The sequence below is a fragment of the Varanus komodoensis genome, unplaced genomic scaffold (assembly GCF_004798865.1).
Source record: "Varanus komodoensis strain SLA01 unplaced genomic scaffold, ASM479886v1 scaffold24, whole genome shotgun sequence".
NCBI classification, from domain to species: domain Eukaryota; kingdom Metazoa; phylum Chordata; class Lepidosauria; order Squamata; family Varanidae; genus Varanus; species Varanus komodoensis.
This window is the reverse complement of record NW_025335641.1, coordinates 10,046,850-10,068,082: the sequence shown is the minus strand read 5'-3', so window position 1 is coordinate 10,068,082 and position 21,233 is coordinate 10,046,850. Positions and strand designations below refer to the sequence as shown.

General features: G+C 39.1%; 1 protein-coding gene across 6 annotated transcripts in view; it reads left to right on the top strand.

The window, feature by feature from the left end:
* Positions 1-6,114, top strand: part of PTBP2 (polypyrimidine tract binding protein 2) — an 83,959-nt gene extending 77,845 nt beyond the window's left edge. For 3 of the 6 annotated variants that reach the window (XM_044432605.1, XM_044432599.1, XM_044432603.1), the window contains 6 exons: positions 564-718; positions 2,163-2,196; positions 2,604-2,696; positions 3,892-4,108; positions 4,216-4,293; positions 4,422-6,114. In XM_044432605.1, coding sequence (XP_044288540.1) covers positions 564-718; positions 2,163-2,196; positions 2,604-2,696; positions 3,892-4,108; positions 4,216-4,293; positions 4,422-4,554 — 710 coding nt within the window. In that variant the 3' untranslated portion in view covers positions 4,555-6,114. The remainder of the gene's footprint in view (positions 1-563; positions 719-2,162; positions 2,197-2,603; positions 2,697-3,891; positions 4,109-4,215; positions 4,294-4,421) is intronic. The other 3 variants (XM_044432602.1, XM_044432601.1, XM_044432600.1) reach the window with 3 other exon arrangements.
* Positions 6,115-21,233: the final 15,119 nt, after the last annotated feature.

Here is a 21,233-nt window from a genome sequence, read left to right as displayed (position 1 = left end):
CCAAAGATTAGTATGGCAAAAATAACAAAGTGAGCAAGGTACTAAGGCAATTTTTCTTTGCTCATAGGTGCTCTTGAACATTTTTTAGCTTGCCATAATCAGTTAGATCCAAATTCTTTTCTGTGAGTGGCAGTATCCCCTCAAGAGAATGTTAGTTAGAATACCTCCACTACCAGAAAGCTAGGGGAGGGTGGTGATCTTTGCTGATTCCTTCTTCCTTCAGTAGTTCATAAAACCCCTCCTGTTTTATGAGGGGGTTACAGGGCACTGCAAAGAAAGGCAGAAATCTACAAAAGTTTTGTATTCTTCTGCTGGAACAGAATCCTCATGTAGATGAACTGAGTATTTCCGTCAGACTCTGAATCCAACCTAGGGTAAGAAGTAAGAAGAGTGGTAAATTTTGATGTTACAAAGTTGTCCATGTGAAAGGTTAATGGTCTTCATACAGGAGAAACAAATGGATGCCATGCCTAGAATGGCAAAACCAACATAGCACTTCTAAATTAGATTAGATTGGAACGACTTATGTGTGTTTCGTAAAATATGCTTTATTTTAAAATTAGGGCTTCCTGTTGCAGCTGTTCCAGGAGCGCTGAGTCCCTTGGGTATTCCAAATGCTGCTGCCGCTGCTGCAGCAGCTGCCGCTGGTCGTGTGGGTATGCCTGGAGTTTCAGCTGGTGGCAATACAGTACTCCTGGTTAGCAATTTAAATGAAGAGGTCAGTGAATCTACTTTTTTTAGCTTTGTTATTCTTTTAACATACTGCATTTTGTGAACTTCCTAAATGCCTCTTTATTTTGAGCTTGCTTCCATGTCTTTATTTATTAAAATTAGTTTGTTAAAAAATCCCATGTTACGCCAGATTGTTTTACAGCTAAATTCTGAACAAGGTTTTCTATTATAGTTAAATACTTTTGTTTTCCTAGGTAGCCAGCATCTTTTAAAATATCCTTTGTTATTCGGCTACCTATTTTTCCTAAGAAAAATATGGTAAATATTGCACGTTCTGGATGTCTTTTAGTTTAATTTTACGAGTATCAATGTGCTCCATTTTCTAAATTAGATTTTAAGAAAACTGCTGTTCTGTTTTTGCCTTTGCTAATTATTTGCTTGTTCATTCCATGCTTATGTCACTGCATTTTTGTAGTATTTATGTGAACGACTCTAACACATTTTTCTTTGAAGGTTCTCCCAAAGATCTTGATGCGACACTCTTCAGTCTCTCTTAGTAATTTTACTTTTCCTTTGCAGTTGCTATTCATTTTGTCTCCTTTAAAAATCTTCACTTTAATACTTCCTTAACTCTGAAATCTGAGAGGTTTTGTTTAGTTTTGCATTTTATTGTCTTGTAATTTTACTTTGACTTGCTGTGAAAGCTGGTATGAAATGTGGGGTAGTTTGTATCAGTTTGTCTACTTTGAACATGTGTCCCATTTTTACTGGCCTCTGTTTTTAATATGAACCATTATACTTCTATCATTTTTTCATTCATAGTCTTGCATGTTAAAATGCTTGGATCAGAGTGCCATTTTGAAAGACTTGCCTGCATTTCATAACCAGCCATGCTTATGCAGTTAAAGTTTAGATGTCTTTGGTTGTTTTTTTTTTTTAAGTTTCTAATGCATGTTTATTTTTCCCATGTTCAGATGAAATGTAACTTACTGTTTGATATGTACTTTACCCATATTTTGTCTTGGGTGACTACATTTTACTCAGTTTTTCTTGTACAATACATAAACCAACCATTTTCTGACCAAATTCCTGCATTTCCTATGTACTGACCTATATTTTATTTTTTTTTGTTCCCCACTTCCTTATTTTTCTTCTGCATTGCTGTTTCCCTTCCCCATTTCAACTATCTCCCTTTGTGCACACCCACCCTTTCCCTATCTCTTCCCCAATTCCCACACCCTCCCCTGTCCTCTCCTTTGCATTCCTTGTCTCCATCCCCTGTCTCCATTCCCCTATGTTCATGCTTCTGTGCTTGAACAAAATGTTCCTCGGACCAACTTGCCCCAATTAACCGCCTTGAACCATGATCCATGACCACCTCACCATTCTGCGGGAACCACCCTTCGTTATGGATGATCTGTTCATCTCCGCTCTTCCTCGACTCTTCTCTCTTCTTGTCTTATGCTGCTTGCTCTTCTCTCCTTCTAAAGATGGTTACGCCCCAAAGTCTGTTTACCCTCTTCGGTATGTTATCGTTAGCACTATACTTTTATTATTGATTTAATTATTTGTTTCACCTTAATTCTTATTTGTAGCTAGCACTTTGGCTTAAAGTTGAATAGTAAATCTTTCGCTATTTTTCTTTTGCTGTTTTTAAAACTTTCCATAGATGCAAGATTTTCTTTTAATGCATGCATTTTTATTTTGCATGATCTTTAATTTAATATCATTCACATAGCTTTGAGGGTTTATCAAAATGTCTTCCTTTTTTCAAAATTCACCTATTCAGAATCTTGTTCTTCTTTATTCATTTGCGTGAATGTTGGGAGAAGCGAGTGATATGTCCGAATGTTTCATTGATATGTCAAAATGTTATGTTTAGCTATTCTTAAAATACTATTTTTTGGATTGCTTTTCTGATTCTAAAAAAGGTGTTTATGGGGATGTACAACGTGTGAAGATTTTATACAATAAGAAAGACAGTGCCCTTATACAGATGGCTGATGGAAACCAGTCACAGCTTGGTGAGATTAAGATTATTTTTCCCTCCATGTGCCACCAAAATCTTGGTTTTCGTTTAAACTTGTTTGTACAAGCCATGTTCACATTTCTATATTTGCTTCTGTCTAAAATCTGCAGTATTGTATATGAGGGGTTAAGTTGTTGCATGAACTTGACTGTTATGGAAGCAAAGAAAGCACATTGTGTTTTTAAAAAAAGACAATTCTGTTAAAGAATATGACTGAGATCCAAACGGTCACTTGGGTGTGTACAATATATTGTAGGTACTGAACATGGTTTGGGGTGGGGGTGGGGTGAGGTTAACACAAAACACAGCTTTTTGTGCTGCTTTGTGATTTTTAGTGGTTTATCAAGCAGCAATGGAGAGCTTCTTATAAGGGGAAACCCCACAAAATTGTTGTGTGCTCAGAAGTCTGTTTATGAATAACATCCGTTTTCCCCAAGAATCCTGTGAGCACATAAAGAAGCCTGGTGACTGTGAACATCACATGTGGCCTTTTGGATCCTGCTCCATATCCTTTTAACATTTCCTTGAATAAAATAAATACACTTTTGCTTCAGCATGTGGTTATAGTGAAATTTATAATGGCTTGCTGGAGAACAAATTTAGTTAATGCCTGGCGATGTGTGTATTGAGTATTCAATTGTATATAGCCAGGCAAGAAAAGAGAAGGATCGCAGCAATTTGCATTTAAAGCAGCAAAACCAGCTCCCTGGGCCTCTGAGCCCACACAGCTGGCTTACCTTTCAGCAGGTGGGGATGGGACTGGAGAAGTCACAGGGTATTGCCCACAGCCCTACAACCCCTTGTCTCCCTCTCTGATTGCTCTTATGCAGTCTCAGTTGCTTCCTCTTGGGTACTTAAAGTTGGTAGGACATGAGGAAGGAAGATCCATGATCAGATCTGTTTCAGGATTGTAGTTCTCCCTATGGGCACCTGGGAGATGATCCACAGCTTCCTGTGGAGTCCCAGGAGCTGTAGGATTGCCCGCTAAACTTTTTACCTTTCTCTCCCTCTCTCTTTTTTTCTTTTTGCAATGTGAGTAAAATTTCTATATTAACTGGCATTAACATATGGAATGAAAAAAATTTCATTGCCATCAGAGAATGTGTTTTTAACACTGAAGATTTTAACTTTTTAACAATGAATTTAATAGATGAAATACTGAAAGCATTACTTGGGGTTTTTTTCCCCAGCCATGAGCCATCTTAATGGTCAGAAAATGTATGGAAAGATTATTCGTGTTACACTTTCCAAACATCAGACAGTTCAACTACCTCGAGAAGGACTTGATGACCAAGGACTAACTAAAGATTTTGGCAATTCACCTCTTCATCGCTTCAAGAAACCTGGCTCAAAAAACTTTCAGAATATTTTTCCTCCATCTGCAACTCTTCATTTGTCTAATATTCCGTAAGTGGTCATTGATTAATTACCTTGAAGAATTTCAATAAGTTCCAAATGTTAGTTTCTAATGATTTTCTCTCCCTCTTCTCCCTTTTATTCCCTTCTTTGTATAGACCATCAGTATCAGAAGATGACCTGCGCATGCTATTTGCTAATACTGGGGGCACTGTGAAAGCATTTAAATTTTTTCAGTAAGCAAGTTTTCTTTGAAACTTCATTTAAAGTGGAAAAAAATCCCCAGTCATCTTGGGTAAAAATGGGGCTTATGTTACAACTTTCCAGTATTGTTTTCGTATCTAATTTTATTGCTTTGTTCCAGAAGAGATCACAAGATGGCTCTCCTTCAGATGTCAACAGTAGAAGAAGCTATCCAGGCTTTGATTGATCTGCATAATTACAATCTTGGAGAAAATCATCATCTGAGAGTTTCTTTTTCCAAATCAACCATTTGAAGTGAGAGATCAAAATAATAAGGTTGTATCACATTGTTTAGTCTTGTCATCTATGACTGTTCGGGAAAGCGGGGACCAGAGATGGACATCTGTTTTTCATGCTGTTACCATTCCTTGATTGTTTATGTATTAATGAAAACATAAAAGGATTTACAAGGAAGAAGCAGTGATATTATCTGCTGGTTTTGCATATGTTTATGAAACCATTTTCTTTAAAAGGGATTCTGAGGAAATCCCATAGTTTTTCAACTTAGTTAACATACGTGCCTTAAAAAAGGAAAACCTAGAGTTGCTAGAGTTGCATTTACTAGTTTAAAAATTTGGTTGTCTGGGGCACATTGTTACATGGGAATTAGTGGGTGCAATCCAGTGAACATTGGTTTTGCCTATATCCCATTGAAATCAACATAATTAAAATAATGGTTTCATAGGGGCTTAGTCACAACTAATGTTTGCAGGATTATGCCAAATATGTATTAGGCAGGAGTGTGTAAAAAGGGTTAAGCTTTGTTTCTCCTGCTTGACTTATTGGCTATTCATGAATCATTTTTAAACAACATAAGTTGCATTACTGTAAGAGAAATGCAGCACATTTTACCTGTGCTTGCTTCTTTTCTTTCTTTCTTTCTTTCTTTCTTTCTTTCTTTCTTTCTTTCTTTCACTAAATAAAATGGCCTTGTGTATTCCAGGTTTAGTTCACTTAAGAATAAAGGTGTTAGTCAGAGTTACCAAGATGCAGAGAGTTAATTTCTTTAAAAAACAGAAAAGTGATTCTGTTATGTTCTGCATTTTTGTTTGTTTGTGTTTAATTTGTTCCTATGGCTTTAAGCCTCTGTGGGAAAAGCATTGTAAAGTCTTAACCTTTTTGTACACACACTCTGGGGGCGTATCATATAAATGTTGGCACTAAGTAATGTCTTGTTTGTGGCTGAATATTTTTTGTAGATGTTTTTTGAAGTTGACATGACTTATGTGCATTTAAATATATATTGCCATTTTTAGTTAGTAATTACAATTTGAAATATGGTTGTGGATTTCTGAGCATGTGCAGACTGGTCTAGCTAGTTCAGGAGTTGGTGCATGTATTTCAAGGATGAAGAAAGTGTATTGCAAACTTTTGCAGAAAGATTAATAATTTTGTGGCAGTTTTCTTTATACAAACAAAACAAAACAAAACTGACAACCAGGTGGGACCAAAGTTTATGTGCCTTTAGTCTTAATTTACCTTGCATTGTAATATTCAGTTTTAATAAATCTCTTCAAAATATTTTGTATCTAGAAATGGATCTGACTTTACTATAAACATGGCTCAGAATCTACAGGAAAAAAGCATTCATTTAAAAACAGTTCCTGTGTCAGTCTGGACTGTTGTCTTGATTCTGTTCAAATGACCAATACTTTTTGAAATTGATGTACTTAGTTCCAAGAGTCATAGATTCTGTTACCTATGTAGAAAAAGGTCATGTATATTTTCTATTAGTTGAGTTTTTACATCTTTAGAAATGTAATATTTCAGTATAGTTTGAAAGCGGCACAATTAAAAATTAATTTTCTAACAAAGTTGGGAGGTTTGATGGTTGTTTAATTTCTTCTTATGTGTACGCTGCTTGCCTCTGTAGCATGCTCAATAAACACTTCTGTAGCTCTGTACTCACCTCTTCTGTCTTTCTCTGCTGCCTTTTCTCTCTTTTCTTCTTCGTTTTCCACTTCCACTGTGCTTCTGAATTCATGTTTATTCTCTGCCAGGGTGGGAAAAGCATAACAATTTGATTTTATAATTTTCTGGCTTTATACAATATGAAAATCAAATGCTAATGAAACATAGTTCTTAAATTGTACATACTTTGTACATTACGATCATATCTGCTTTGTTGAAGAACGGATTTAATCCAATATTAAACATTTCCCACCCTGTTATATAACCTACAGCTTTAAAGACATAACTTTTATTGTAGCTTGTAAATTCTATCTTTTCTGTTTTCCAAATAGATTTATGCACTAATTGACCTTTAAGGTTTGCCATGCTTTTGCTGCAGTTTCATCTTCCATTTTCTGTGTCTGCTAAAAAAGAGGTTTCCACTTAATCATAAGATACCTTTATGGGTTAAAAACAAAACAATCAATTTTCTTGGCTAGAAATTGAGTAATGGCTGTGTTTGGGATACAGTGGGGTGGGGGAGGTGGGAGGAAAGTAGGGTGGGGGAAGATACTGCGAACTCATCATCTAAAAGTTGCTGAAAAGACTCTGACAATTTTAGTTACTTTAAATGTTTAAGTATTTTCCATAGGTTCAAACTCTACTTGTCACTATGCATTCCTGGGTTATTTTGTAATTTTGCTGAATAGTATAGTGATAGAAAATGATTCTGAAACTTTATATTTCTTCTTTAGACTTAACCTCATTGGGTTGCAGTCTTTGCACACAATTACGTATGATTCAGACTTATTGATTCCACTGAGCTCTAACTTATAGAAGGCTGAATTGCAACCTTTCTATATATTGATCCGTATATATTGATGATCTGTTTAAAAGTCTCCACATAGCTTAAATCCATATACTCAAAGGCAACATCATTGACTCAAATGTAATTGTTCCTTAGTTGCATGCCAAAATTCATTCATCTGCATAGAAAGGTCTGAATCTATTTCGTAACTTGGTCCACTTCTGTGTACCATTGCAGATACACTGGTACACAGTGGGGGAGAGGGCAGGAAATAATTTCGAGCAATGGTTTAAGGAAAACAACCCCTTATTCTCGCAACAGCCAGCATGTGTATGGGGGGCAGGGAGGCAGGAAACAGTTGACATCACAGGTTCTCACTGTGTCTGACTTGGGCTACTACATTAGGGTAGGGAAAATGTATTAGAGAGTGTTCCCCCAAACAAACACCTCCTACACAGAGCTAGGTAAGGGGTTGTTGAAAGCATTATGCTATGGATTGGCATGGCTGCTGATAAGCAAAGGTTAGAGCGCCTTTAGACGTGTATGCCTTTGCATCTACCTGCAGTATCTTTTAACTTTTCAGTGTGAGTGTATGGATCAATAGTGAAATTATTGAATTTATTCTGCACTATTCCCAGCTCTGAGAGTGACGTGTACCACCCTCAAATGTGTGAGAGGGTAAAATCTAAAGAAACAAACCTAAGGAATAGAGGAATTTGGCTTCTTCTAAATTCTTTGCAGCATATTTGCAATTCTATATTGCTACTTTTTTCCCAGAATAATTTAGTTTCTGGATTTAGATTTCACTTCTTTGGAGATTTAACATTGGCTAGAATAGTGCTACTTTTTGCCGGGGGAAGCGGGGAGCTGGGATTTTATACTCCTGTGTATAATATACAGCATATCCCTGCTTTATAATTTTACATATAAGCCAGTGTTATGCTTTCCTTAACATTTTGGTGATTTAGTTGTTGACACCAAGTGACTCATCTGTTCATGTTGTTCATAATGGGACTGCTAAAAGTTCACAAAATTAATAAGCAATTGGTACGTTGCCTTTGTCAGGTGACATGCAAATGATGTTCACATCATTTGCAAAGCCAGGTGAGCCTTTTAAAAATGTAAATAACTTTGGATACTTTGGGTTCAGTTGATGAAGAGCATATGTAATGTTGAATGATTTGTTAGAATCATTTTTCCTGATTAGTAATTGCATCTTTTTTTCCTTTTTGAGTTGCACATTATTTGGAGGATGTTTTTTCCATGCAACAGAAACATATTTCTGAACATCTATCAAATTTCAATAACTGCAATAAGCACTTGAATATTATTAGTCATGTATCTTCTGACATCTGCTAGAATTCCAGTTGTGGAATTGCTTTGTTCTGTTTAGAACTGTAAACCTAAATTCAGATCCATGCACAGAGGAACATACAGGAAGTCCTTCCAACATTGGCCTCAGCAGAGGGCAATGCTCACAGTTTAGTTCATTCCCCTGAACCAAACCTAGCTCTACTCACAATGGATTCTCCATATATCCACTAAAGCCACTGGATCAGTGTGACCGGTTCTGATTTAAACTTGTAGCTTTTAATACCTCCTTCACAGCCAGAAAAAAGAAGTTGCCTTCCTCACACTACACGTTGCCAAATGTCAGTCTTGCAAATTAGTAGCTTAGTCAGGTGCCTAAACATAGAGCTAAAGTTAGTCTTAGTCATAAGTTAGTCTTGAAAAGGAAGGTGTCCTGTTTGAGCCCCTGACAATCTTATTACATGGCCCACTGGGATTATGATGTGCATTTTCCTGTTACTCTTCTACATTGATGGCTAATGATTGTGTAGAAATGCATATTGTTATGACTTGAGGTCATGATGAAGGTGGAAATAGATAGGGGGCAATAAATGCCAGGTCTGCCATTTTTGGCAGCATTCTTGGGTTTTTCATAGTCTGTTCTGCACTCTGGAATACTTTTTAAACCATCATTAAAAGGAATGGGTGAAACACCAAATGGACATGATGCTGAACTTGCTGAGTTTAATGCATAATTCATCAGAAAGATTGCTGAAGAATCTCCCTCTGGATGGAAAATAGTTAAAGGTAAGTAAACATGTTCACTTCTTGTGTATAACTTTTTCAGTTGCATGTAATCTAGATTTTCCACAATTTCAGTATCAGTTGAAAGCTTCTCAGTTATAGGAAATAATAGGCAAAAGAGAATACTTGCTCTGAGTATTTTAGTATATGGCCTAGTTTCATCCCTTTTTTCTTGGGTGAAATATTCTGGTGTCACCTTATTATTTCTGTGAAATCTTGCAGCATTCATATACTGTGCAAATAAAAAAAAGTTAGCATCTTAATTCCATCCAGTGGAAATTAGAAAGCTGTTAAGTTACCAGATTTGTAGCACATATTCAGCCCCAGGGAAATGCCTCATCTAAAGGAAAACATTTTAAAACATCAAATGAGGAACAAAATACTTCGTATAATAAGCAAACACCAACCATCTGCTTTTGACCTGGATATCTTGGAGCTATTTTTGGTAGAATTCCTTACCAGGAAACCCAGGTTTTTCCTGTGCATTATGCTGAATAGTATTATGCACATTATGAAGCCTTTCCCCCCTAAACATCAATCATTTTGCATATTGGTTGATTAGATCTTTTTTTAAAACAAACAGCATTGAGTACATACTGAAGTTCTATGCTTTAGAGTGTTAAAATACAGTGCTAGAGTTAGAACTGAAGACAATGGCAGACAGATTACTTATGACTCCTTCTCAATGCTTTTGTGTTCATGTTTTGTAGAATAGGGATGAGGTAGTTGGTTTTGCTGTGATTTTTTGTCTTCTTCCTGCTTTCCTTTTTTCCTGTATTGTAAGTGCAGGTTACTAGAGGAGGCTTATGAATGGATGTATAATCAACAGAAAGTGACTGAAATTTTGAGGAAGGTAGATTAAGGTCTAAGCATGAGAAGAGCCCTGCTGCATCAGACTAAAAGCCTCTTTAATCCAGCATTCTGTTCCTACAGCCACTAACCAGATGCTTCAGGGGAGCCCTCAAGGAGAACAGGCGTGCAGGTGCACCTTCTCAAATTTTGCAGCCACTGGTATTCAGAGAAAGACTACTGCCCATCATGATAGTAGCTATTGATAGCCTTATTCACCATGGATTCTTCTGATCCTCCCTTAAAGCTGCTGAAGTTTGTGGCTATTGCTATTCTGCAGTAGCACATTCCATCATTGACTACGCTCCTTTTCTCTCCTTTTACCCAGCTTCATGGGATGACCACATTAGCTGCTAGCATAATGAGAAAGGCCTAATTTTCACTGTGATGGGTATAGGCTACTTGACTAAATACTCCCTTTAAAAAATGCACAAAAAACCTGCCACACACAAAAAATACCATGTCTGCAAGTAGACAAGGTCAGAATCTTCCTATCTCAAATTAAGGGGTCTTTGTATCTTATTTTTGTGTGGAGGTACATGAACCCCAACTGTGTTTTGCTGTGATGCAGCTCAGAGACAGATTGAACACTGGGGGGAAACTAGGCCATAGCTGAACAGGGAACACGATTTATAGCCTGAAAAAAAGACAGTTTTTCAAAGGTTTTCCAGGAATTCTCCTGAAGGTTTAGGCTTTTTTCTCCCACTTCTTTTTTATAATTTAGAATTTTTAGTAGCAGATTCCCCATATATGTTACAGTACACTTTCACCATCCTAACTTCACTATTGAGTTGGATCAACTGCCAGTGGATTAGACTGTGCTACAGCACAGTATTATGCATATCTACTGAGAAGCAAGTCTTAACCAAGTTCAGGTGTGTGAAAGGTTGCAGCACCCCCAGGAGTGAAGAATACAAAATAATGCTTTTTTTCCCCAAGGGAATGAAAGAGGACAGGTACACCCACTATCTCTTGATACAGGCTTCCTGTTAGGGCTGCCAATTTGGCTATCTTTAAACAGAACAATGTATTAGATTCATGTTGAGAACAGAAGACACACTGAGCGAATAAAGCTATAGCACATGTCACTAACTAGATTTTGTGTTTCTTGGAGAGTTAATAATAGGAAAAGTTGATATGTCTGTTTTTAAACTCTTAAAGGTGGGCAGGTTGACTGGGAAAAATACCAAAGAAGATTAGTCAAGTTTTGCAAACTGCCTTTGTAACAAAAGTAATTAAATAATTTTCTCCCCCATCCCCCAATATCCACACACAGGATATATCCAGAGTTAGCATACAGCACTCTTCTCTCTCCAGACAATGGGTCAAAGGTGTCTTTTGTTGTATCCATACATGTGCACACACAATGTATATATGGCGTAATCAATGACTGACCATGTGCCACAGTTAGTGGTGAGTGGACACATGTGCACCTCTCTCAAAATCTGCTTCCAACATTATCTGCCTTTCTGAGTTTGGAGTGAATGATTCTTCTCCTACAACAAACAACACAAGCTGCCTCCTTTCCCCTAACTTTTTGGATACTTTGATAGGCGTCTCGAGCATCCAGGAATAACCAGGGCTAGTTGCCTACATTCTCAGGAGATGTCAGGTGTGCTGGGTACCAATTCTAGCCATGTTTTCACAATCCACTGATGAGATCTTTAACCTGTGCTGGATACTACTACTTAAGTCTGCAGATGAATCTCACATGAGTGAATGCTTCTCTATACTAAAGAAGGAAAAATCATCAATCCTATGTTAAAAACATGTTTGTGGGCAGGGACAGACCAGCAAAACCTTATGGATATGTTTTATATGCATAGGAAAATGCTATTGTGGGAAGTGTGCAAGTCCCCATCTGCTGACTGGAGTAATACCATCTGGGTAAGCTTTGCTATGTAGTTTTCTAAAACTAGGGCTAATTTACTGCTGCATTATCCCTCAATTCTGTTGCACATAGGTAGCATCAGAAGCCATTGACCACTTCCTTAGTATGGGGAAGGGAAAGGAAAGACAAGACATATTAAAACCTATCTTGAGGACTATTCTAGAAACTTTAGATTTTCACCCCATCATTATTCATGAAAAAGTTCGTACGATCTAGCATTAGCAGCTTTCCAGAGGTGGAGTGCAGGTGCTCAGGTTTAACATTTCCCACACCTTGACAGATGTATTTTTAAAACTCCCTGGGTTTGTTTCTTAGCTGTCACACACATTTAATCTGAATGTGCACATGATAAACAGATTCTTCTGGAATAGTGGACAAACTGCAGCCCTAAAACTGTATGGAACCCTGTACCTAATTTCAAAAGCTCTCTACTTACTTGAACCAGAGCAATTTCAAAAGCCAAGCAGTCCCCTTCCTCAATGCAGAGAGAGTCAGGATCAGTCACAATTCCAAAGGAAGTGCATTCCAGAGTTTGGGAGCAGCTCAGGAGAAAGCACTATCCTATGTGCCTGACATGTGGAACTCCATCAGCAAATATCTTCAAAGGAGTGATGGTCCCTTTCTTTGGCAGCTCCTCCCCAAAGTAAAAGAGGAGAGAAAATGTGGAAGAAAAAGGAGAGCAGCAGGAAGATAAAAGCTGTGATCTGCCCACTTTTAGCTCCTACCCTGCTCACTGTCTTTGGCGGATTGCTCATAAAGAGAGCAGTCAGTGCAAAAGAGATGACCACCCCTGTTCCCGAGCTTTTGCGCTGTGAATATGCACATCCTCTTTCCCTTAGCTAATGCTTTGGTACCAGTTTGCCTGAACAGAGAAATGAGGGGAGTGCCTCATTTTGTTCCGATCAAATGAGAAGTTTTGTATGTTCTCTGTCTGCAGATCTTGTTTTATTCCACAGTTTCTTGAAGATTTCATCCTACAGCTGGAGGAAAGAGCTGAAGGCAGGAGTTGCCTGGGCCACCAAGCCTCAAATAAAATGTGTGTCTGGAAAGAGGGGCTAATGAGCTTTCTCAGTACCCTGTATCCCAGTGGCCAATTTGCAACCTAGGAAGATGCTGTGAAGTTTTTCCAGCAGGGAAGCAGCCTTTTTCGCCATTAGGCAGAAGGTCAAGTTGGGACAAGACTTGACCCAAACAGTCCTTCATTGCTATTGAGGGATGATGTGTATTGTTCAGGTTGTTGTGGTCTGGCAACCCAAATTGCATCTCAAGCACTTGATTTCACACACCATAGTCAGCTACAGCATCTAAAAGCAACTGTAGCCTGGAAAGGGAAGAAGTACTGCACCTGCACCTTCAAAGGTGCCTAATTAACACTCCTAGAGGAAAGCACACATCTCGGAGCTTTTAAAAGCAATGAGCAGGTACGCACTGTGAACTTATTAACCTGTGGATAGGACACAGCAGCCAGAACAGAATGCAATTATTGTCCCTACAGCTACAAACACGATTCAAGATGTGTAAAAAGATAGTGCCTGGGTGACGAGCAGCATAAATATGGATGGGAAAATGGGTCTGGAGGCTGGAATGATACTGCAAATCCTTCAAGAGATGACCTAAAACGAGCAGACTGGAACCAACGAACATCCATTTTAGCCACATTTGGGCAGGGCAACTTTTGTTTTTCAGTGAGAGAAGAGGAGCTCAGTCCTGCCTGCAAATCATTGCCTGTGACTTGAATATAGTGTTTCAAGGCCAGATTTCCATTTTTTTTGAAAACATTATCTATAGACTGTATTGCATGCTGCAGGTGTAGAATTTTGGGTACCTCCTCACCAAGCACCATGTCCATGGAAAGCTAGAACGCTAAATTAGGGGCTCTCTAGCCTCGTTCTCTCTCAACACGTTAAGTTTTCAATATGCAGAGAGCAGCCATGCATTTTTCCCCACATGCATTCTGAAGTGCCAAAGGTTCAAGGATAGCCATACCATGTGCTCTTTCTGATTTGTTGGCTATAAAGAGCACTCATACTGAATCATTAAGGTTGCCATATGGCTTATTTTACAGAGAAAAGTTCTGTTTGAAGGGCTTTCCAAAGAGCCTTCTCTATTTGATGGTGTCCTTATTTCAAGGGCTGTTCAGACCAAGTTCGATTCCAAATAAACCATAAGAAGAGAGAATAACCAGGGCCTTGAAGTTGCCGATTAACATTTAGTATTAGGGAGTAACAGAGTAGCAAACAGGTCAACTGATCACACTCCCTCATCTCATGCCTCTAGTGAGATGTTCTGTATTTGTATTAAAAACGTATTAGTTCCTCACATGTATGTTTATGCATACAAGTTACTATATCCCATTGTATCTCTATCCTTTCTTGCCTTCTTTTTTGGCATTATGTAAATATCCACCCTGTGAATTAGCCCAAAACTAAGTTTATCAAATATTGTGGGTTCTCACTAACTTCAGTACTCCACGACCTCAGGTTTGTTTTTTTCAATCTTACCTGGAGATCCCAAGGTTTTGAATATGAAGCGTTCTACATGCAGTCTATGTTTTATCAGTAAGCTATGATCATCCACAGTCTTCAGTGTTTGTATATTTCATGCCTGATCCTTGGCATTGGAAGATTACTGGCAACTTAACCCTTTAAAAGTCCTGATATAGCCAGCAAGTTCCAAACAGTGAATCCTGGATTATGATAGGAGCAGCATTGCTAAGTCACTTGTTACTTTTCTAGCATCATATGTAAAACCACTCCTTCCCCCTTAAAAAAAAATATTCTGAAAGCAAATAAAGATTTGGAGTTCATGTTTCCTATAGTGCTCTGTGCCTGTTTTAAACTGAACTATCTCTCTGGGGCAAATTGTCCCAGCAGTCATTAGTATCTGCATCCCAAGAAAGCAGATCCATGCAAATTAAATTCTAGGTGTGATTAAGATACACAGAGATAGGCATTTATATTCGACATTTCATCCTCATTATCATAAGAGTAAATGGTTCTTCAAAATAATTCCAAAATACTTAGAAGGTAGGGGGAGAGGTTGTTTGGCCTTCTCTCTGGCATTTTTTTCTGTATGCTCTCTGTTCGCTTCAATCATGTGATTTCCCCTCCCACTCAGCCTGCATCTGAAATTGGCCTGCCTAATGCAGCTCTCCCCAACCTTGTGTTACCCAGATGTTTTGAACTACAACACACAGCATTCCTTGCCATTGACCATGCTGGCAAGAATAAATGGGCGGTGATCCTCTGGAGGGCATCATGTTGCGGAAAGCTGGGCCCTACAAACAGTAACAATAATTGTTATTGTTTTATTTATTTATTTCTGTGAGCTGTCCCGAGGCTATGTAGCAAGGGGATGGCATATAAAAACTTTAAATAAATAAATATGCCTAAATCAACCAATCTTTAAAACTGCTTTGAAGTATACACTGTAGGAGTGTATTCCTTCCCACCCACATTATACAGTAAGAAATAGCACTTAAATGTGGAAGGTGCTTGCCACAGACATCAGAAAATGTCGAGTACATCAGACATGTTAGAAGAAAGGAGAGACTTTATTAGGCATAAAAGGTAAATCAGACCCCTCTTCGTTGGTAGCACCATTACACCAATTGGTTCTTAAGATTCAAATTTGCTATAAATGAGCAAAAAACAGAAAAGAGTTTCTTTGATGGGGCAAAGGATATAGGATCTCTTCTGTAAATGATGGCAAGTAGTGGGAAGGAGAAGAGGAGCAACTCGGGTTGCAGCTGAGGTATGAACATCATTTCAGATCCTATAGATATGGTCCAATTCACCCTGCACCCATTCAGAGCCAGCTGCGTCAGCGTGGACCCAAGTCTTCATTTAGAAATTCAAATCTTAATGCTTGCTGTTAACCACTGGAAAGCAGCAAATGGATATAACTCGTCCCCTGTTTGTCAAATGTAGATGAAATTTGGAGGCATAGCCTCCATGAGAGAATTCTGTCTACCAAATTTCATGCATGAGTATAACCTGAAGAGCAATTCCAAGTCCTGTGTAAACTTGGCAACTAACCTCATTCCATTTAAAAATAAAGATTTCTTTTTGCAGTCAGAGCAGTGTGCTAAGAAAACCTCTATCAATTTAGAAGAAAGTAAGGATCATAGTCTCATGAGAAGTATCTTTGTTAGCCCATCTGCACGCCTGTCCTTGGCTCAGGTGCACTTTTCTCTCCCACATTTCTGCCATTGTTGTCATCCTGTGCAGTTTTGGCCATACAGCATTCCAAGCTATTTAATCCATCTTCTGCAGTTCATTTTCCTTCCATTAATAAAACAATGACCTCTGCAAATAAAAATCAAATCAGTGTGAAAGTCTCATTTGATCAGGGCTACTGTTAATGGTTACTTTGAAAATGAGTTCTTATTTCAAGTGCCTGATTAATGGATCTAAGAATTAATCAATTACAGATTCCTGATTACTTTTGCCAGAGAGTTAATAGACCATTGATTACCTAAGGTCAGGTGTCTGTGTGCACATACATAAGAACACTGCATGAATACCGGTTCCTGTGCTGTTCCCAAACCGCCCTACAAGTAAAAAGTTGTATGACTCAGCTTGTGAGATCCACTGTATCGATTTTTCTGCCTTGCTTTGTTATACCAGGGAATATCTGCACTGTTCTAATTGCCAAAGTGATGTCCCATTCTTTGTATTTCTAATACTTGTTCTTTAGCACTCGCGCACGCACACACACAATATTAGAGTTTCCAGCAAGGCAGCCACCTAGCTCCTTCCTTCTCCAAATTTTTATTTTATTTCTGTTTAAGTTTTTTTTAATTATTTTCAATGGGAGACTGGCACACTTCAAAGTAAGCCTTTACCTATCAATGCCCCTTTTCTTTTAATTGTATGTTTTTCATGATTTAGTGTTTGAAGCTCAGCTCCCACACCTGCCTCTGACTTAAATTCCTGAGCCACTTACTTTTATTTTAGTCTCACCAGCTTTCTTTCTGGGAAATGAGTGACCGCCATGGCATTTTGTGAGAGCACTCATGACACTCTTGAGATTCCGCAACTCCTGATCTATTTCTCTGGATGATTTATATTCTCTTCTACATATCAGATTCCCACTCAGTGAATGACAATACGAAGAATAATAGACTAGTAGAGTTGGAAGCAACCAAGAAGGCCATCAGGTCCAACCCCCTGCTGTTGCAGGATACCAGTTTGCACCAACCACTCAGATGGCTGTCCCATTTCACCTTGAATGTCTAGTGTAGGAGATCCACCGCCTCTCTAGGTAGCTGGATCCACTGACATACTGCTCTGACTGAGGAAACTTTTCCTGATATTTAGACTTAATCTGGATTGTCGCAACTTGAGTTGATTGTTCCATGTCCTGCACTCAGGTACCAGTGAGAAAAAAATCTTGACCTTCCTTTTTGTGACAGCCTTTGAAGTACTTATAAAGTGATATCATGTCTCCTCTCCTTTGGGCAAAGTAATTTTCTTTGTTACCTTTTTAAATTTTTCTACTCCCTTGTTTCAAATCATCCTTTCACATCTATCAATCCCGAAATAGAATTTGCACTTTTTGCAGTATCAAGATTGCCCTGGATCTTAATTCTGTCTTCTAGGCTGTTCACTATTCTATTCTGTAAAACAAAAGAAAAGAGAAACCTAGTGCAGAATTAAAGTATTGAAAAAGAAATTGTTTCAATAAAACTGGTGCTCAAAGAATTCTTATTAAAATAAATGTCTTCAAGCACTGAAAGAAAAGCAGCTTCTGTGCTTCCCAGACCAACAAACAAAGTTCCACAGTGAGTGGGGCAGTACCCCAAAGGCTGTGTTCTGCATGACCTCCAATGGGACTGCAGGTCCATGTGGAACCCGCAAGAATACCTCAACTGATGACCTCAGGGATTGGCAGGCTGGCAAGGGAACAGATGCTCTCAAATATCCTGGTCCCCAGTTTAGGACAGTATAAAAGGTAAAGGTTTCCCCATGACATTAAAGTCCAGTCATGCCTGACTCTTGGGGGCGGTGCTCATCTCTGTTTCCCAGCCGAGGGAGCCAGCGTTTGTCCGCAGACAGTCTCCGTGGTCATGTGGCCGGCATGACTAAACACCGAGGTGCACAGAACGCTGTTACCTGCCCACCGAAGTGGTACCCTTTTATCTACTTGCACTTACATGCTTTCGAACTGCAAGGCTGGCAGGAGCTGGGACAAAGCACAGGAGCTCAGCCCATTGTGCAGATTCGAACTGTCAGCCTCTCGATCAACCAGCCCAGCAGCTCAGCAGTTTAAACCACTGCGCCACCTGCAGCCCCCTCCCCTTAGGACAATATACACCAGCAGCAGCAAAACCTTAAACTTGGCCTGGTAGTGCTAAGTAGACAGTGTAGTTTCTTAAGGAAAGGAGTTACATGCTGAGAAGGGGCAGCTTCCAACTATGGTATTCTGCTCTGACTTCAGCTTCCGGACCAACTAAAGGAAGACAAAAACAGAGCCTGTTTCAGTAATTCAGTCTTGGGTCTAGTTAGGAGGGGGGATGAAAAGTGGGTGGCCCATCCATGTCGTGGGTTCCGCAACCCTGCTGTATCCTGGCACATCTTCAGGGCACCAGCATGACAGTGTTTGGCTGAATATGCAGGAAGCAACGGTAAGGTTACACCAGTGCTCACCTGCTTGCTTTTGAGCATCATTTGTCTGCATGAGCCAAAGGAAAGATGCCTTCTGCCATGCTGGAGCATTGCTCCATCTTGCTGTCACCAGCTTTGCAGGGTCCCAGACAAACAGCCCTTCCCTTCCATTGATCCTATATTGTAACTGGGGATGCAGAAGAGAGCATTAAATATAGCCTTGCCCTCTCTAGTAGAACTAACTGCGTTTGTTAAGTTTCAGATTGCTCCTTCTTCCATTAAGCTTTGATAGCTAAGTAGAACTTCCAGATTCAGAGGTGCAGAGAGAGGGGCTGGCACTGATTTCCTGCTCTGCTTCTGACCCCCAAAGAGAGACACATGAAACCTGGCTTGTTCTGCTGACATGATTCTTATGTTCTTTATGTTTAGTATCTCAAAAGTGCATTGATATTAAAGCACCAGTAAAATGCCACTTTGTACAATGCAAAGGATTTCAAAATATTGAAATTTTCCCTAATCCTGGTGTACTCCCAGTGTATTTCAATTCATATCAGTCCCACCCAGCCTAGCCAATGGTCAGGAATCCTGGATTTGTAGCCCACATCATCTGGAGGGCACCAGGTTCCGGTGGGCTGTTCTAATCTATGTGGGTCCTGGTTACCTGAAGGACCACCTTCAACCATACTGAGATCAGCATCAGTGGTTCAGTTTGCGTGCCCACCTTTAAGAGCACCTGGCTGGCAGGCATATGGAATTGGGCCTTCACAAAAGTGACCTCCAATTCTTAAAGTCATTTCCAAAAACTATCCATCAGAGTTCATCATTGCAGGTCTTCAGGTATACCCAAAAGAATCACCTGTTCATCTTGATCTTTCTGCTGTGTTATGATGCTAATACTTGTGTAAATAACACTCTTCCATTTTAATAGTGAATTGTTGGCCTTCTGTCTTTATCATTTCTTATGTTTTGTGGTTTTTAACTTTTGCTGCACTCTAATTGGAGATGTTTTACCCCAAAAGATGGCTTAAGCCTTTTAAATTAACAAATGGATGGACCCAAGATGGGTTTGGCTGACAGTCCTAAAAAGATTACAAGAATTTTTAAACAGTATTTTAACACCCTCTCTGTGTTCTGAAATTTCACTGCTTAAGGACTATATACAATTAGATGACCATAAACTTTTGACTGCTTATTGTCAGTGAAATAAACTGCAGCAGATTTCAACTGGCCTGATTCTGAAACAATGTGTCACTTCCAGAGCTTATTCAGAAATGGTTGCATCCACTTTCCAACAATTTTTAAAATTTATTTAAGGTGCTTCTATGCCACTTTTCATAAAATCACACCATACAGCTCTTTATACTGCAATTTAAAATATACTGATTACAATAAACAGCACATTAAAATATATAATAAAATTCAAAATCAGTAAAACATCACAGCGGAAATTACAAGCAACCCAGAGTGTTCTCTGGGTTTCGAGACTCTCAGTTCCATTTCCTCTTCTCCCTGCCCTTTCTGCTAGTTCATCCACAACAAGCATTCCATGCTCACCAAGTATGTGCAATATCCATCGGTTTGCTTCTGGATTCTTCCCCCAGTGTAGGGTTTGTTGGTTTTATTCTAAAGGAGATGAGTTTGCATGTATTTGAGGTTTCTTAGTGCTTCCTCATTGCTCCTCCTCGTGCATGGCTAGTGCTGTTTTGGCTCCATCATGATAGCCACTTTGAGAACACATTCACTCTTCATGCATTATATAAATGTTTATGTATCATTCCCTTTCAAAGAAAAAAAAAAGCTAGTCCACTTGGCACCAGTGGCTGCACTTCTGGACTTCCTTCAGCAGCAAAGTAATTTTCGAAAGCTAATAAAACCACAAGATCAGAATACATGCACGGTTATGCCAGCAGCCTCATAATCATTGAACAGGGTTGCCAAATGGCCCCACCACAGAATTTACACTCCGCAGCTGTTTGGAACTATTGAACTAATGAAAAAGCATTAAAATGTGGTGTCTGTCCTATCCCTTTCCACCTCGACTGCCAGCCTACGAGTTTGCATATGGCAACGCCAAACTGAATGTAGCACCATTTTGAAATTGCAACAGAGTGGTCCCTTCACTAATTGCAGCCATTTCCATGTAGAAAACTGCATCTCACCTCTGTGGATGCGATGAGCATGCATGTAGTTAATTCACTGATTGCGCAAATCTGGTTGGGAGTGGAAAAACTGTAGGTATTTGCTACAAAATGCTTATGTGATTTCAACCGGGGAGGTAATGCTATGCATTGACTACAGCTTCCTGTGCCTGAGTTTTGAATATGACCCCCATGAAAGGGAGTGCTGAAAGCCATTTAAATTGTATCGGTACCATTTTGAAATCAAATCACTCGATGAAAGCTTTATGGTGCATTTGCGGGCATGGGGATGGCAGTATAGCCGGAAGCAGAGAGAACATTGCTGTTAGCCTAGAAATGGATTGCGTCTTGTTCATTCATCCCTAAACTGATGGGCTGGATTACAATTCCATGGCTGGCTGGGGGATGCTGGGAGTTGAAATCCAACACATCTGGGAAGGCTGATCTTGTCTATCAATCGACAAGGGTCAGCTTTTGCACAATGCATATATTTCCCATAGATGGAGCTGAAGGAATGAAGCCAAAGATTCTTCATGGCTCCTCTTTTTAACTTTTACTCCTGTACTAGCAATCCAAACTTCATACACCCTGATTTATCTAATACCATTGCATAAAAATGACTCACTTTATCATGATTCCTGATCAGTAAGACATT